General features: G+C 40.9%; 2 protein-coding genes across 2 annotated transcripts; both read left to right on the forward strand.

Annotated features, from left to right (window-relative positions):
- Positions 1-1,689: 1,689 nt before the first annotated feature.
- Positions 1,690-9,162, forward strand: nfe2l3 (nfe2 like bZIP transcription factor 3). The gene is made up of 5 exons (XM_033637024.2): positions 1,690-2,576; positions 4,878-4,958; positions 5,920-6,033; positions 6,215-6,683; positions 7,581-9,162. Exons 1-5 carry the CDS (start codon positions 2,061-2,063, stop codon positions 8,351-8,353), a joined length of 1,953 nt encoding a protein of 650 aa, XP_033492915.1. The 5' UTR covers positions 1,690-2,060; the 3' UTR covers positions 8,354-9,162.
- Positions 9,163-10,225: 1,063 nt separating this feature from the next.
- Positions 10,226-14,101, forward strand: cbx3a (chromobox homolog 3a (HP1 gamma homolog, Drosophila)). Its single transcript, XM_033637026.2, has 5 exons — positions 10,226-10,365; positions 11,222-11,375; positions 11,575-11,731; positions 11,877-11,971; positions 13,460-14,101. The coding sequence occupies exons 2-5, from the start codon at positions 11,230-11,232 to the stop codon at positions 13,584-13,586; spliced, it is 525 nt and encodes a 174-aa protein (XP_033492917.1). The 5' UTR covers positions 10,226-10,365; positions 11,222-11,229; the 3' UTR covers positions 13,587-14,101.
- Positions 14,102-17,910: the final 3,809 nt, after the last annotated feature.

Consider the following 17,910-nt stretch of genomic DNA (forward strand, 5'->3'; position numbering starts at 1 on the left):
ATAACATGTATTTTTGTGATAATATTGTGCTCAATTTAATAGTGAGTTCTATCTAAGAAGCCAATGCACAAGTATACCTCAAGATTAAACTTTTATAATGTAAAAATAGCCTCTTTCTTATTTCTAAGCCTATTACCATGAACAGTGCTGGTGTTATTTGAAGTATTTTATCTTTGTCCTCAGCAGAAGTACCAATGCCACAGTGTAAATGTGCTCTGCTACAACATTTCAGATTGTTATAGTAATAACCCCCTGAGACCCCAGCTTTTGTTTGGTACGCATTTTTAATTTCTCTGAGCTATTTGGGATTGGAAAGACCTGGTAAGTATGAAAAACTAAGCATTGTCTTTGAACAGGAAGTAGTTCTTGGACAAAAAGATGTCCCCATATGGAGACAGTGGGTTTATTTTTATTAGTCGCAAGTGTGTAAAAAATTATAAAACTTTCCATATCTGAGCACTGTTGTGCAAAACCAAAATTACAAACAATGCAACATTTGTTTAATTTGTTGTAACTCTACAGATTAGGTGTCACTGTTGAAGTCTAAAACTGTTCAGAAACTCTTCATTTCAAGGCTGGACATAGCTGTGCAAAATTGCACAACAATTTGTTCATTTGTAACCCTGTATTATATTTTCTCTGCTTCCTGCTCCAGTCTACGAATGTCCTTTTTGTCTGTAGGAACAGTCTGTCACACCTAACTGGCCTGTGTGAAATGCTAATTACAATATTTTAACTTGTTACTGTTGCTAAAATTGGTCAAATGTGTTGCCATATCAAATTACAGGTGTTTTTTAGCACAAATAAACAAGTTTCAACCATTAAATCTGATCAGCTTTTGCACCTTGTCCACTGTGTAGAAATCAGCTGTACAATGAAAAAAAAATTGTCCACAAACGAGGACAACAGGTTTAAATTAAGCGGAATTAAGCATAACATACTCATATGAGGACACAGGGTCTCGGGAGGTTAATACATATGTAGTTGAATTATTATTGCTGGTGCAGTGTAAGTAGAGGTGGAGCTGTTTTAGGTATTTCATATAGTGTTGGGTAGACAATAATTCATTGCATTTCATAAACTGGCATGTTTTTAATGAAAATGTAATCTGGAAAGTAGGCAAGCTGCCATTAAAATAGCCTACAGGAGCCTACTGGAGTGAGGACTTACTTTTCACTAATGATCATGGGTAAGTAGACCTCATCTGTTGTAGATGCACAGTGGGCAAGGTGTTTTGTAGACCTCAGGATTCCGCCGTTGGCTTTCCCCTTTGTTAGGGTAGTTATGTAAAGTTGAACAAGTTCAAACTGTAGTTCAGCCACTTACCAGCAGGCCAAGCATGGCACAAATGCAGGTTAGTAGCACAAATGTCCCGGAACTGCAGCTTAACCAGTTCCAACTCCTGAGAAATCCCTTTATGATCAATGAAATGATGAATTCAATTATTTAAAACGACAAATAAATATATTTGATTTGTATTTCTGGAGTAATATCAGTTTGGTCACTGCTATTATCTCTGTAAATGATGTATGTGGTTTTAAATGGGGTGAGGGCTGGAGACAGTTAATAACCTACCCCTGCTCTCATTGGTCAAATCGACAAGTGACATTACTATTGTCCAATCACAATCTGTTGCGGCAAGCGCTAGCGTCCAATCAGCTTGAGCCATGCATATTCTGAAACGAAGTTTCCTAGTAGTAGCACACTACTGTGACAGCATTTAGCTTTCAGATGTTTCACTTTCTATTTAACTGTTAACGCCAGGAAGGTTTCGGTAGTTAGCGGTCACCGACGATTATCCTCTTCGCTGCAAAGGACTGAAGAGCAACATTCCCGCTATGTTTGCGCCAATAGGTTCCAATTAGCCGGTTATTAAAGCTGATAGCTAACTGCTAACAGCTAGCATTGCTATCTAACGATTTCGCCGGTACAGGCGGACCTCTTTGTCTGACAGGGGAAGGCGTGCTCTTTTGTTAGGCTTTTCCCTTTGTCCATACGGGAAAGGGGAACTGTTGGGCCACTATTTCGCAATTATCTGCAGATTTGAAAGTATTTAGAAAATGCAAATCGCGAAAAAATACTTCACAGAAGGCCTGATTCAGTTAACGATCTTACTCAGTTTGATTGGAGTTCGTGTGGATATCGACAGCTACTTAAGCGGCTACTATACGCCTCTGATAGAGATTAACTTGGGTCCTAGCTCAGCCTACACCCAGACACCCTTTCATAATTTGAGAGACACTCTTGACGGATACAGTGTGCACCCAAAATGTCCCGAATTGGACTATTTCTTTGCAAGTCGCCGGCTACTTGACGAAGTGAGGAACCTCGGCTCACCGCGGTTCCCCACACAGTTGAACGCATGGCTGGTGCACCAAGTGTCTGCTACTGACAGTGCTGACTGTGGGCCTTCAACCAGCAGCAACAATGACACCAACACGGTGCTAGAAAGCAACGGGGACGAAGCAAGACATGACAATCAACACCTGTCTGACAGTGGCCAAGAGTTGTGCCAAACAACCACTGATCGCGGACATGGGCCTTGTAGAGCTGGAGCCAGTGGGTTTCTCAAAGAGGCAAGTGTGTGTGTGAAATGTAGCACAAAGTTAAAAAGACTGCTGCCAACTAAGCTAACTTACATGACCAGGACAGTTGGCTGTCTACCCAAAGTAATTGACTGAGATGGTGAACTAGAGTTAAAACTTCCTCAAAGCTAACGGAACAGCTAATGCTATCACAAGCTAACTAGCAACACTAACTCATGCTAAACAATGCTGTGAGTCCATCCAACAAGGAACTTATTATGTAACATGTTCTGGTGCAGGAAACAAGACAAGCCAATATGATAACCTGTTGGCAAAACTTGATATGTACATTTACTACCAGTCCTGGGTCACAAATTGCAATAGTTAAGGTCTTGTCTGGTTAGATTAAATGACTTACATTCATTATGGCAATTTGGTGAATGGGTTTAAACAATACCTAACTGGTTCTGTTAAAGAAGTGACTAAATATAACCAGTTAACAAGACAGTCTAGTTAGTTGTACATCATAACAATTCAGTTAACTGTCTGCTGCACCTGTCACCCTTCACATTGGAAGTTGTCACACAAAGCCCTGTGTGAATAACCAGGACAATAGAATAAACATCACAATAAATAAGACCAGTGTATTATGGGACCACACAGCTGCAAAACTACTATTTGTCAAGAGGTTTACTCACTAAAAGCATTGAAGTAGTGACAATGATAACCAGCTGAAACTGTGTTGTTTGACATTCCTTGTTGTCAAGTGCCATCTGTAATCTGTGACCGCGATTATATTTCCAAGACTGTAATCACACCCAGTGCTTTCTATTCAACTCTCCCAGTGATCCAGTTTTTCTACCTCAGGCTAGAAACAGCTGCTGCATGTTATGTCCTGAGGGCAGTTGATGCCGCCAATTGTGTAACTATATCTCATTTCTTCAGACTCAGCCGCCAGCTGTGGGCCTTGAGAGGTGGAGAAATGAGGCTTAGACCCGCATCCTGTTTGCTTACACAAAAGCGGTGGTCCATACTTGGATCACTGATCCCTCCCAGGGTTCTTATTCACATGGATAATGTGATGTTGACACATCTTTTATTCCTTACCAGCTCTTTTGTGAAATAAGTCAAAGCTAAACTGCTTGTAGGGTAGGATTTTGTAGTTTTTGGAAATACTGTGTCTTTAAAGGAGAAGACTACAGCAGTGATATGAAAGTAAAAATCAATAACTATCTACATGCACTCAGTCATTTGATGCAGAAAAGCTACTCTAGTAGAATTTGACAAGCTCAGACAGAGCCTAGGCAGACCAGGGCTGCTGCAATTTATAGGCTGTCATATTTTTGCCTCTAGCATTAATGTACAAACTGACTCGGCAGCCTTTCTGTTTTTGGAATGAGTGAATCCATCCTCTGTTATCAGTTGGGCATTGAAAATAATTTTTTGTCTGTGTGTGGCTTTGTCAAGCATGTTGTGTCTGTGGCAGACAGCTTGTGACCTACATTAAAGGCCTTACTTGGTGTATCAGGAGTGTCTGACAGCATCTTAACAGGGTTAGGTCTCAGGCTTGTTAAAGGGGATCAATACCTTTTAAGGTATCACCTGAAATAACCCACTACCAAGCAATCAAAGGATTCCTTCACTTGGTTCTTTTTGTACCCAGATCTAGGAAAAAAAAGACTATTCGTAAGGTTTTGCTCGCAGCCAAACACTGCAAATGTTTTTTGCAACATGTGATTGGCTCACTACTGCAGCAGTTACAACCCATACAGTCCCTGTTGTGGTGAAGTCAAGCACCCTCTATTTAACAGAGCTGGTGGTTGAGCGTGCCGAGATGTCACCAAAACGTAAAAGGATGGTTGGATTTTACTGATAAATATTGAATGAAGTAGAAAACAATGTGTAAAATGAAGTACTCTACTGGTTTTGGTAGTGGTACTGTAATTTTTTAAACAATACTTAGCCGTCTCTGACAATAATTAGCCTTACTGTTAGCATATTAAAAAATTCTAAGCCCCACTTTCATACACAAATACACCAGCTCACACATGCCTAGACCTCAGTTAACAGGACAATGAAAGTAGTTAGGGTTGAATATAGTCTGTTCAGTCAGTCTCTGCTCCCTCTGCAGTTGCAAACCTTCTCTCTTTCACAACAGCTTTCATTTTCTAAGCTGTATCTAATATCTAATATCTGCAATCACCAAACCAGAAATGTCATGCCTTTGGATGTCAGCAAACAAACTGACCGTTTTTCTTTTCTCCCTCTCTTCTACCCTGAATCCTCTGACTCTTTTTATCCCCAATTATATCTCCCCTCTCTCTCTCCATCTGCCTGTCTATGCCCTACCAGGAGGAGGATGCCACAGTTAAAGAGGAGGAAGAACCTGTCCCACTTACTCAGCTGGCTCACAGTTCCTCACTGGAACAAGAGGTTTGATCTTGGTTGTTCTAAGTTGCCTTTATTGGTAAATGTATACTGTTATAAATGCTTTATGGTTAACTGATATGTAGCTGTACTTGTTTTTCTTTTAGGAGTACACATTACAGGATTTATCTGTGTGTCACAATACGCTTGTCATGCTTACATAAGATTTACAAGCACGTGACAGTGGTGAAAATGACGTGGTGTCTTTTTATAAACCAGAAATTCACGTTCTCACATGACTTCATTACTCAAATCACAGTGTTCTGATGACTGTGCTGTTTTGTAACACTGTGTAAGATTAGGGACCGTTAAGTACAATAATTACTGTATGTCTCATGGGGAGTCTTTCATGTTTCAGTTCCTTTTTCCACTACTGTATACAGCTAGCTTTTTCAAGAGAAAGGTGCCATTAAGCATTTTAACGGTTTTCTCTTGTATTTTTATGTCACATTTAAGCATATAATGTGATACAATTATAAACTGGTAGAAATACTGTAAATCAACAATACAGCTGTATCTGCCTCAGAATTATGTCAGTCAAATTGGATTTGGCTGTTCAATATGAACATGTGAGAGTTTGAATGGGGTTAGGTGGGATGTGCAGGGTGACAGTAATGTTCATGTAATACAGTCAGCAAGCCAAGTTAGCCCTGTGAACTATTGTGTGCTAACTACGCTAATGACGGATTGGAAATGTGGCAGAAAACAGCATTAATTTGGAGCCTGAGCGGGCAAAGTCTCTCTTTCTCTAGACTCACCCTGGGTTTGGCCCCCGCAGCTGTCTGTACCAGAGAGCAGCATGAAAATGAGGAGGGCTCACTGTGCATCTACATCTGGGGACCGAATCGTCCCCAGAAGTTCACGGCACACTGACTGACAAAAAAAAAACAAACCAAAAGCAAAATAAAACCGCTCCACTTCCTCTGTCAGTGCTGTATTGTATGTTTTTTATTTCTGCCTATTTCAGAGTCTGCTTGAAGGCATCACTGCACTGTCTGATCCAGCACGCCATCTTCCTCTTGCCATTGATATTGACCAGCACTGGAGCAGTTTACTCTCTCTGTCTGTTACTGACCTTGACGTAAGTCTCACGTTCATTAGACACCTGAATTTTTCATGAAGCTTAGTATCGATATGCACACAGTAATGCAAAATCTATGAATCATCACAGTGTTACAGTGTATGCAGAGCTTTAGCGTCCTGTGATCTATGTATTGTTAAGGTTTTCAAAAATTCAACATAAATGTATGTCTCATGTTTAGGACTTGGACTCCCTAGTCACTGAGCGTCTGCCAGAACTCAACACAGACATCACCAGTGCCATCAGCCAGGATGTCAGTCTGCACGATGCTATGGTAACCAGTGCTGGAGTGTTTGATGCAGTGTCTGAAAGAATTGAGCCCAGGTCGGTCACCCAACAACAAAGACCCCTCTTCCAACTGGAATCCACAGGCTCCTTACACTCAAACGCATCACCAGGGATGGCAGTGGGCCTGGCTGCCCTCCCCTTTGCTTCAGTATGTAATTTAACTGGAGATGTGTCATCACATAGTGCGCTGAGTGGCTGTCTAGATGAGGCAGTGTTTGACCAGATCAATCAGCTTGGTTTGGAAGGCTTGGACACCCAACTGATGGGTTCTCTGGAGAGCATAGACCCACAGGTCCTCGGGGACTTGGACTCGGACTCTGGTCTCTCCTTGGAGAGCAGCTCTGGAGGTCCAGTCTCCCCAGGTTGGTTCAAATCTCTGCAAATAATTGTAGATTAAAGGGTAAGACTTGTATTTTTCAACCTGGATCCTATTTTTTCATGTTTTTATGTCAAGGTGACAAATGGTAGCAAATTTTTTTGCAATTGTTCCAGTATTGAGGGGAATGCTGTAGCCAGCAGCAGTAAAACAGGCTGTCGTCTAACTACTCTGGGCATGTTGGCACTGTCAGTTGCATCCACTAAAAGGTCTTCTTTTTGTCACTGTCAATATATCAATATTGGCAAATCTGTCAGACTCCATTTAAGTAAACAGTCATTTTATTATTGTAAAACAACAACAACACTTTTTTCAAAGTTAACAGAAACAAAATAAAACTCAAAAAATCATCTTGGTTCCTCTATCCAACATTCACCAATTCTGGTTTGGTTGAAATAAACTTTTAATGCACCCAGTTAGATGTAAATATATGCCAGCTTTATACATGCTAAAGTAACTGTTGATTAAAATGGAGTCTGGTAGGTTTGGCAATGACAATTTTGGGGCTGTTTTACGTTAAACAAAAAGGTCGACCTCTGTAGAAATGGCTTCCGTAAGTTGTCAGGCACATAGAATAATAATCTGTCAGTGGCAAAAACAAGCACTTAAAGAGGACGTACATCCACTGATTGAATGCACGTGCACTGAGTGGTTACATTGCAGCCTTATTCATTCCTGCCAGATGCTGCAGTCTCACTCAATACTGGACCAGTTTCAAAAATTATTGTTCCCATTAGTCACTTCGACACAAGAATATGGGAAGACAGGGTCCAGGCTGGAATATATTGAACCTACCCTTTAAGTCTTTATTGCCATGGTTTGTGAAGCCAAGAAATTGTGTGTTATACATGCTAATACTATTATAACTTCCTCACTCATCCAGACTCATCCGAGATGTCGTCGTCATCCAGTTCATACTGTGAGGATGAGTGTGGAGCTACAGGCTACAGCAGTGAGGCGGATTCAGTCCCCTCAAAAGGCATCATAGACTACAGCTCTGTGTGGTCACCTATTGATCTGAGTGAGAGTGTGTGGCATGACCACAGCTACTCATCTCCTGCTTCCTTCAACCAGCCATCAGTGACACTTCCTCACAAAGGTATCAAAGAGGAGCCTCTCAGCGATGATGATGATGGGACAAAGTTTGAAGACAGGGAGCTGAGTCGTGATGAGCTCCGTGCCCGTGCCATGTGCATCCCGTTCTCTGTCCTGCAGATCGTCAACATGCCTGTGGAGGAGTTCCTCGAGGTCCTCGACGGTCACGGCTTCTCCCCGGAACAGGTGACCCTCCTGAGGGACATTCGCAGGCGGGGGAAGAACAAACTGGCAGCGCAAAACTGCCGGAAGCGCAAACTAGATGCTATCATGGGTCTGCAGGAGGAAGTGGAGAGGCTGCATGCTCAGAGAGATAGACTACTGAGGGAGAAACAGCTTACAGCCAAGACAATGGGTGCTGTTGGCCAGCAGATAAGGCAGCTGACCAGAGATGTCCTGGCCCGGCTGAGGGATGATACAGGACGGCCCCTGAACCCAGAAAGATTCACCCTGCAGTGCGGGGCTAATGGGAGGGTTGTGGTTCAGCGTGTAAGACGGCCTGCTGTCTCCACATCAACAGGCAACAAAACAGACAAGAGAAAGAAGGAGAAAAAGCAATAATGCAGTATTGCCAGCTGAGACTTGAGCTTTTAGGTTTTTGGATATTTCTGAACTTACTTGCCTGACTCTGGTTTTGGGATCTCCTCTTTTGTAAAAGTGTGTGTGGATTCACCGCTGTTGGGAGCCTAAATCGGCAAAAGCTGCAAAAAAGAAAAGAAACTCAGAACACAGATAAATAAATAAAAAAAAAATCTCTGTAAATAAAATTTCTCATGAGGGAAATGTAGCTTACACACTGGACATTTTGTTTTGCTTATGGAGTTGGACAAGGCACCCACGGCAGTTCAAGGGATCAGCTAAGCTGCTGGCGAAGCTACCGGTCTCTCCTTGTGCCTGTTAACATTAAAGTAATTGAGTCTTTCTGTTTTTACAAGCAAAAACATGGACAACCAGGCATGTCTTTAGTCAGCATGGCCAGCAGTGTGACACTTGCTGGAAAGAGATCTCGGAGGAGGATTCTGTTTGTTTGTTTGTTTGTTTTCTTGTTGCCTCTCTGTGTATACTTTCTCAGTATAAGGAGGAGGTTAAAGATTGTATTTATTAAAGTTTCTGAGGTGTCTGAAATCCTTACATGCAACATGAGGCTGTCGAGGACAGTATCTTTTCTTCATAACGGCAAGTTTATCTCAAAGTGGTGAGAATTATGGGACATAACCTATCTAAAGTTTACAGGTTTGATTCAGATATCTGAGGGCATGTACTGTTCAGTAGAAATTTGTACTGAGATGTTAAAAAAAAAAAAAAAGGATTTCCTTATGTCTTAATGACATACAATATACCAATGATTAAACTGAAAAGGCCTTAATTTGCATTGGAGAAGTGTTTTGGTTACTGTGTGTGCACACGTTCCACAAATGCACACAATGTTTTTAAGGGGCTACCATTTTATGTTTTGAATTAGCCTATTTGTTTTCAAGCACAATTTTGCTTCATCCTTTCATTTCAGTTACTTGAGTATTTTGGCAAGATTATATTCTACCTCACGCCTTAGTATAGATTTTGGTTAAATAAAAAAATGGAGGAAAAAAACCCTTCCCCTTTTTGGGGCGACTTAAATGCACTCACTAACCACAAATTCTTCATTGTGAAAATTTGGCCCTGAAAGGACCTAAACCATCCAGTTTCTGAAATAAATAAATAAATAATAAAAATACAATCACCAACTCTATTTAATATGATTGAATGTTGTTTGGATGTTGCTTTTTTTATATATTCGAGATTATCTGAGAGTTGAAGTTAAGTGTTAAGACAAGGTTATCCTATTCATGGGCACACCTCTATACAGTGGGCTAAGTGAGTGATTTAAATGGAGAAATGTGCATGAAAAAGTTAATAGTGTGACTCATTAAGTTTTTTTTTATTATTTTTTTTTTTAACCTAAATCCTCACAAATTTGTATTTCATTTTCTGGTTTGACCAAGAGTTTACTTTTGTTTGTTTGTATACATTTCACATCGCTTTTCTTTGTTGCTGGTTGCAAATGTTTTTGAATGCATGGTGACTGTTGATAGTATGATTATGCCTAGGGAGTTTGAAATGCTTTAGCAGACATTGTTTTTCTGATTTAAATGAAAAAAAAGAAAACTGACAAACAGCCTATCTCATTCTTGTGTCATTGTTTTAGGAGCATTGCTGCCCCTCTGTGAATAAACAGGATTGATGGCAGGATATCCACATGATAAATTATATTTTATGATGACAGATATTAAAGTCATTCTTACAGGGATATTATAAAATAATATGTAGTCTGATTACTTAAGTAATTTAAGACCTAAGGCCCTTGATGAACTTCCGTTTACTCCAGCTATTTGAGGACGGAGCGGAGGCAGCGCCCAGTCGATCACGAGGCGCAGGGGTAAAGAACGAAGCGCGTTTCCCTTCCAGGCTCCCGTAGAGACATACGACGAGCTTTTGGCGCCTACCCTGCAGTGTTGCAGCTGCAGAGCAGAGACAAAGCGTAGGCAGACCGCGTGGTAAGAGGATATCAGTGAAGCCTTTCCTGGTCTTTTAAGGTGCGTATGCAGGAATAATTTATCTTAAACGCTTCACAGTGCAACGCTTCACGTACATTTCATTGATTAGCCTTTGCAAGCTAACGTTAGCTTACTTTTGCAACTCCTGTAGCAGGTAGTTTGCGGAGAAAGTGAACCGTAACGTTACGTTACCCCAACAATATGAGCTAGCTAATTTGCTATTTAAACCTGCCGTCGTGAGTACATTGTCTGTGTACGCTCACGTATCTTACAGTATCGTGTAATGTTTGGACAGAGCTAAGTTTATGTAAGCTAACAGCTAGCTGAAAGTAGGAGCGTCTACTCCAGGATGATGTGCGTCCTCGGGCCTTGAGCGTTTGTATCGAGACGAGCCTGGCGCTAACCGTACTTTGCTTATTGAAAATGCTTATGTAACATCGCCAACTAAAGTTGTTTTTTCACACAACGCATCTTTGTCAACGTTGTATTGCAAGTGGCACAATTAAGTCTAGTCTAGGCCTGTATTATCATCAGCTACAGCCGGGGCGAAGGCTAACTTACATAAACTTAGCATTATGTCTTGATTTGGCTATCTTAAAATATGAGTTTGCACAACACTTAGCTAACGTTACCTCCGTACAATCATTAAAATGTTAATGTGCACGCGTTGCACGTTTCTAGATACTTATTAGTCGTACCAACATCAGTTAATACACGGAGTGGGTTTACAACCTCTTCATCTGTGGCTGATTGGGGCCGTGTTGGTCCCACTTTCTCCCCTTCAACTTTATGTGGATAACTTTAAGAGCAATGGCTTTATGCTCATGCAAAGTGTTGGGATAGCACACAAGAACCCGTAAACAGTTTGAGCTCTCACACCCCTTTTTGTTTTTAGTGCAGAACATGGGCAAGAAGCAGAATACCAAGGGTAAGAAGGACACAACGGACACACAGGAGGAGCCTGAGGAATTTGTGGTGGAAAAAGTACTCGACCAACGTCTTGTGAATGGGAAAGTAGAATTCTTCCTGAAGTGGAAAGGATTTACAGAGTGAGTTGCCTGGGACACCTGCCCCCTGCTGAGCTGGAAGTGCTTCCCTGGTATGGGGTTGTGCTATGCTTTTGTCCATAGTAATTTTGGTTGCATGAATAAGCTGCTGTTCTGCATAGGAACTAGTAAACTGTGTTATTTGCATCTGTATGGAAGTCTGTGTGAGATGCAAATGGTGACCCTCTTCCTGCAAATTTAGGGCTGACAATACATGGGAGCCAGAGGAGAACCTGGATTGTCCAGAGCTGATTTCAGCATTTTTGGAAGCACAGAAGAATGTTAAGGAGAAGCCTGCCCCTGTTAAGAGGAAGGCATCGACAGATGAGCCGGAGACAGAAGCCAAGAAGAAGGATGTGGTGAGTTCCCAAACAATTTAACATGCCACATTTGGCTTCAGAGATGGCACCAATGAAATTTAGTTTGTCAAAATTCAGAAAGATGTAAATTATTAGATGTCACATCCAAAAAGTGTTAAAGCAATTATTGTCACCACTGTTACAGGCAGAGAAACCACGTGGCTTTGCTAGGAACCTCGACCCAGAACGGATAATTGGCGCAACGGACAGCAGCGGGGAGTTGATGTTCTTGATGAAATGGTGAGTATAGTAGGAAATAGTCCTCTTTATGTGCACATAGCTCAAACTGTAATCCTTTTTTGGCACTATAAACATTTAAATTTCAACTCCCAGGTCTGAGCCCAACCCCACCCACTGTATTTTATTATTATTAAAGTTATTTAATAACTTCATTAGAGGGCATTGACATACAAAGGTCCCAACCAGTCAACTCTTTATCCCTTTATCCTTCCGTTACGCAAGCTTTGCTTTTTTGCACAAAATAATGGAAGCATCGTGTCAGTGGGTGATTTTAAAATGGCATTCTGGCCTCCTGGAAGGAAAAGGGGCATGGCGTGTAACGACAGCGGCGGCCTCGAGTGTAACATATACAGGTCAGCAGCACTTCCTAAACAATAACAGTGGAGCAGAAAGGTAAAGAGCTCCTGGACTTCGCTGTCTCCCCAGTTTACAGACATTTTTGGCTGCTGTTTTTCTTCTTTGAGTGATCTGCTAATTTCTGCTAGCTGCTGTGCAATCCTCTGGTAGTGGGTCACACATTAAACATGTCGTTTAACAATCACACCCGTCCCATCCATGGTTCTGTTCTGCCAGCTGTCACTTTTACACAGTTGTTGGTACTGTTACTACCTTTGTTGCATGCTTGAAAGCAAAACAACCTTGTCTCTCCATTCAGTGATGTTTATAAAGAAGGGTGAGGCAGAATAAAAGGGCTGACTTTAAGCTGTAATTGGTGTGTTGGGTTGTTTTCAACCCATGAAATGCAGATTTTTGTTGTAAATTTGTGAAGCAATGTCAATACTAACACCAGAATTTATGTGTTTCATCACAGTACAGTCACATCTTGTAGTTAACGGCTTAAAAAAACGCATTCAAGTGTGAAGTGGCTCTGAAATTCTCATCACTAAATCCATTATTGCTTGTGATGATGCTCCGGCTTTGTTTATGTCCCTCAGAGATACAGTACAGGCCAGAAGTTTGGACACACCTTCTCATTCAATGCGTTTTCTTTATTTTCATGACTATTTACATTGTAGATTCTCACTGAAGGCATCAAAACTATGAATGAACACATGTGGAGTTATGTACTTAACAAAAAAAGGTGAAATAACTGAAAACATGGTTTATATTCTAGTTTCTTCAAAATAGCCACCCTTTGCTCTGATTACTGCTTTGCACACTCTTGGCATTCTCTCCATGAGCTTCAAGAGGTAGTCACCTGAAATGGTTTCCACTTCACAGGTGTGCCTTATCAGGGTTAATTAGTGGAATTTCTTGCTTTATCAGTGGGGTTGGGACCATCAGTTGTGTTGTGCAGAAGAGAAGGTGTGTCCAAACTTTTGGCCTGTACTGTATGTAAGCTTTACATTCAGCCAGATCCTGCTGCTGTTACAGAATTTCGCTGTAGTTCAAATAAATTTTAACCTGAGGTGAAAAATAATGGATTTGTCATAAACAGAGGTCCACAGTTGCTGTAATGTTTTTCTCCCTCTTTGTCCTTTTCTTTAGGAAAGACTCGGATGAAGCAGATTTAGTCCCAGCCCGTGAGGCCAACACTCGCTGCCCTCAAGTGGTCATTTCCTTCTATGAGGAGAGACTGACATGGCATTCCTGTCCAGAGGATGAGGCACAGTAGTGCTGTCCTCTGGTCCCCTGCAGTCCCTTGTTCCACTTAAACCTTTTTCCTCAGGACTGAATTTTCTCCTCGGGCTTGGCTTTTTAGTTTTAGCTATCGTAGTTATTTTTGACAGTGTTTCAGCCCTCGCAAATCATTGGCTGTCAAGGAGAGCTATGTTGTTGTACGTATTAGCTGAACTGATTGTGAGAGAGCAGGTGGTGGTGTGGTGTATGATGAAATAAGTCTTCCGGTATCATAAAAAATTAATGTGACTTCAGTTTAGAAAGCATATTCTTTGATAAACCCCGCAACCGCCCATATTCATACCTGGTTCAAGTTTTTAAATTCTGAATGGCTACTCTGGTCTGTTACCGTGACAGCCACCACTTGTGTCACCATCTGAATTTCATGTAAGATGATGTTTTTTTGTTATTTTCCCACAGTAGTGCTAATGTTGTGCTCTGAAAGTGAATTTTGTATACTCTGTCTGTAAATATTATTTGAAGTTCTAATAAAGGTTTTATGTGACCAAATTCCACTGCTTGTTTTTATGCTTCCATGGAAATGTGTTAATGGGAAAAGCATAATAATATGCATATTTTACTGTGAATATTCATCTAGAATTTTACAACTTGAATTAAAATGGAAATGTTGACAAATTAGTGCGCACATTTCTTACAGCTGGGTTTTTGTTTTTAAGGTTTACTGTTTGTGTCTCTGCTGTAGTTTGGGTTTATTCATGCGCTGTATAATGGTCTGTGTACATGTTCAGACGTGTAGACCCAAATTTACTTTGGTGCCAGTTAATGTAATGAAACTAAATGATGACAAAATCCCAAAATTGGTTGCGTTTGACCACAGACATGACAGCATTGTTTAGCAGGCCCCTGAAAAGTATGATATGATAATGTAACCTCTAACTGTGACTTATTATTTTCTTGTCTGTTGCTGACTACAGGTCAAAGGGTGTAAGATGTTTCATAATACCACACCACTCTTGGAAGAGCTGAGTCATGTTCCTCACTGGTGTGAACTTAATAGCCCAGACAAAGTATAAATACTGTAGACAAGAGAACATACCCTATAAGCTTATTAACACTGAAACAAGGTCTGCTGTACATGTAGATTGTTTGTTTATGAAGATCTCTATTAGCTTTGCATTGCAGCAGCTATCCTTCCTGGGATCTACAAAGTTACATAGCAACCAAACAAAACATCATTCACACTACACAATTGATGTGGTTTTGGATTTTGGTAAAGTAAAACAACTTCAAACAGCGTGCCTTCTATCTATCTGTACAAGAGGACAGTTGTGCTCAGATATGCACTCTCACTCCTTGTCTATCACCCATTTTAAATGTTATCACTCGATAAAATGACTGTTGAAAGTGGTTATCAGCCTCATAGATACAGGTTAGCAGGGCCTGCTACGCAAACTAGTAGGTTGAGAATGCCGTTATCAGCCCAATATATGCTCGTTGGCATTTGGAGCAATTTTATGTGGTTAGGATTTTTAAAAAATACATAATGATTTGGCATAAAATATGTTACCTGTTATAAGTGACATACTGTAAAACAACTTAAAATAACTCACGGTGACCTCTGGTTTGACACGGCACACAAACCCTGGTCTCCTGCGTCTTGTCCTGTGTTTGTTTGACCCCTCATCACCCCGTGTTCCTACACAGAGCTTCTCACTCTTTACACTACTTTAACATCACCCTACTTCCAACACCATCACATAACAATAAAGACAGGCGGCCAATGGGCTGATAACCCCTAATAACGCAATTTAATCGACTGTTAACATTCAAACAGACCACCCACATGTGCAAATGGACTCAGTAACAAACTGATTTTACACATGTACAGTACTTAAGCACAGATTTGAGGCAACAGTGTTTCAGCTTTTTTACTTTAAGAGACTTTAAACTAATTTAGTGTTTAATTACCAGTTCATTTGTACATCAAGAAAATTAGGAGGTCAGTGTGATGCATTGGTTTAGTTTAAAAAAATAACTATTTTTTTCTATTGTGGCATTGCTACTTTCACCTGAGTAAATCACATCCACCCCTGCCAGTCTGCAGTGACACCCTTTAATACCGTTAAAGCTCAGTCAGCACCTCCTCTGACAAACAGCTGAAATCAGCAGTGATGAGTGTCTTTGAGCAACGTCGCCAGATGGCATGGCTGCGTCTGCAGCAGTGTGGAGACCAGTCTCATGACTGGCATTAGGGCACGGGAGATGGACTTTGGACCTGTGTGCATTAGTGTACATGACGTCTCCAAGGCAACACACAAGGGTTTGGGCTTTCTGTAGAAACATTCCTCATCCCTGAACAGCCAAAGTGACAAATGGTACTGAAAATGATTCTTAATTAACTTGTTTGTTATCCCATAATGTTTAGTGCCAAAAATGTTGATAAGGATCCTACTAGAAAAAATTATGAGTCTAAGATGGAGGAACAAAAATGTCCATGTAAACATATTGTTAAAGGAAATGGGAGAAGAGTTTAAACAAATGGGACATGATTCATATTACATCTGGAATATTCTGATTAAATCAAACCTGTAATCAGTGCTTGACTGTCATCATTGTTATGGTAATCTCCTCAGGTCATGCCATACAACACACTACTGTACACACTAATCAACATGGATGAAGAAAGAGACTGTGTGTGGACATCCCTCCCTGTATTGCCTGAATATTATCTGCTGTTCTGTGTGCACAGCACATGATGGTTGACTTAAGTCCAGGTCATGGAGCCAGTTCTGCATTTGCTTATTAGCCACAACCTGACAATTAGAATATTTACAGACTTCAAAAGAAAGCCATCCTCCTGTGACTGATCACAACCAGTTGAAGGTGGAAAGCAGCCACTGAGACACCTTTTGTTTGCTGACTTAACCAAAGATAAAAGGACCTTTATATGCAAATATGCAGACCATAGCCTCCAAGCAATACCTATAGCTGAGGTGGAAGAGTACAGGTCACAACCCATTTGTTGTGCTCACCTCCACTCCACTCCCCCACTTGCAATATACCTCTGAGAACTTTGGAAAGAACTTTTTAATTGTACTCCTAAATGTAGACTGTAATTGCAAGCAGTGTTTGTATGTTATATGATGCTTTGGCAACTTAAGAGACACTTGCTGAATTGAGAGTTAAACTGTAAAAATCCTTCATGTTGGTTTAAATGAACTGTAATGCGGTGAGAATACCCCTGAAATCCTGACCCCCTACGGCCTGGTGCTGCTATACTATGTTGTGTTGCAGTTATCTCATTTTCTCTAGGGGAATTGCATACTTTTAAATTGCTTAACGTTTAAAGCAAGAAACAAGCAAGTGGTAGAAGTAGCAGAGCTCCCTATATTAGATTATTAACAGTTGCCTGTGGTGTGTGTCTGCGCCTTATAACTAGTAACTAGTGTGCACTAAGGTCCCTGTCACTGGGGCCTGTGGCAACTACCTTACACCACTGAATAGAGACATTTCTCTTTGTTCTGAGATAACACAAATATAGTTTCTCTGTACAACTTGTTATCAAAGTTTTTTCTGGATTGCTGATGCACATCTCTTGAAATTATGATTTATTTCCCCAAACTCTAATCAAAAGTGCATAACTGCTCAAGTATCTTCACAAACTTCAATATCAAAACCAAACTTTCTATTCAAAACCATGCAATCTAACATCTAAATCAAACACTGCCCTTGGAAAACACGCACTGTCCGTGACACACTAGAGGGATCAGTTCAAAACACTACAACATGTCTAGAATAGGTTTTCAGAGAACTAATGTGGAGCTTTGTAAAATCACAGCACTGACTATCCAGACAGTCCTTTCAGGAACAGCCTGGTGAGAGAAATTTCAAACAGTGCTGGGAAAACAGTGAGGGAATTCTACTGTATGCTGCTGACCTTTGCAATGTCACACTGACAAAACACATAAGGAAGAGTCCATGCACAGTGAAATACCCAATTTCCAGACACTTTAATTCCAATTACAGCAAATGTGCAGGTTACTCAGCATCAGCATTCAGACCAATGGATGGTTGCCCTCAGAAATGCCCTGTGGGTATCCATCACTGTGGTAAAAACTACACAGACAGCGGTACCTCATGACATGTATCACAGTAACAACGAGGCAAACAACTTGTTTTGTCTTCTGAAAGTATGGACAATGGATGTAACCATGTAACGGTTCAGGCTGGGTTGCACTAGCTGTCCAGCGTCTCTCATAGTCCTCACAGGTATGAGTGCATGATGAGGGTGGCACAGAGTCTGAGCTTACTTGTCTTTGTTGTTGTCTTCCTCTTCCTTTTTAATGTCTTGCAAATTT

This window comes from Epinephelus lanceolatus, chromosome 16 (assembly GCF_041903045.1).
Source record: "Epinephelus lanceolatus isolate andai-2023 chromosome 16, ASM4190304v1, whole genome shotgun sequence".
Taxonomy (NCBI): Eukaryota; Metazoa; Chordata; class Actinopteri; order Perciformes; family Serranidae; genus Epinephelus; species Epinephelus lanceolatus.

Excerpts from the sequence above, each read along its gene's own strand:
- nfe2l3 (XM_033637024.2), top strand. The coding sequence starts at position 2,061 with ATGCAAATCGCGAAAAAATACTTCACAGAAGGCCTGATTCAGTTAACG. Across the intron at positions 4,959-5,919 it reads GTTCCTCACTGGAACAAGAG|AGTCTGCTTGAAGGCATCAC; the intron begins GTTTGATCTTGG and ends TGCCTATTTCAG. Across the intron at positions 6,684-7,580 it reads TGGAGGTCCAGTCTCCCCAG|ACTCATCCGAGATGTCGTCG; the intron begins GTTGGTTCAAAT and ends TCACTCATCCAG.
- cbx3a (XM_033637026.2), top strand. The coding sequence starts at position 11,230 with ATGGGCAAGAAGCAGAATACCAAGGGTAAGAAGGACACAACGGACACA. Across the intron at positions 11,732-11,876 it reads AAGCCAAGAAGAAGGATGTG|GCAGAGAAACCACGTGGCTT; the intron begins GTGAGTTCCCAA and ends CCACTGTTACAG. Across the intron at positions 11,972-13,459 it reads TTGATGTTCTTGATGAAATG|GAAAGACTCGGATGAAGCAG; the intron begins GTGAGTATAGTA and ends CCTTTTCTTTAG.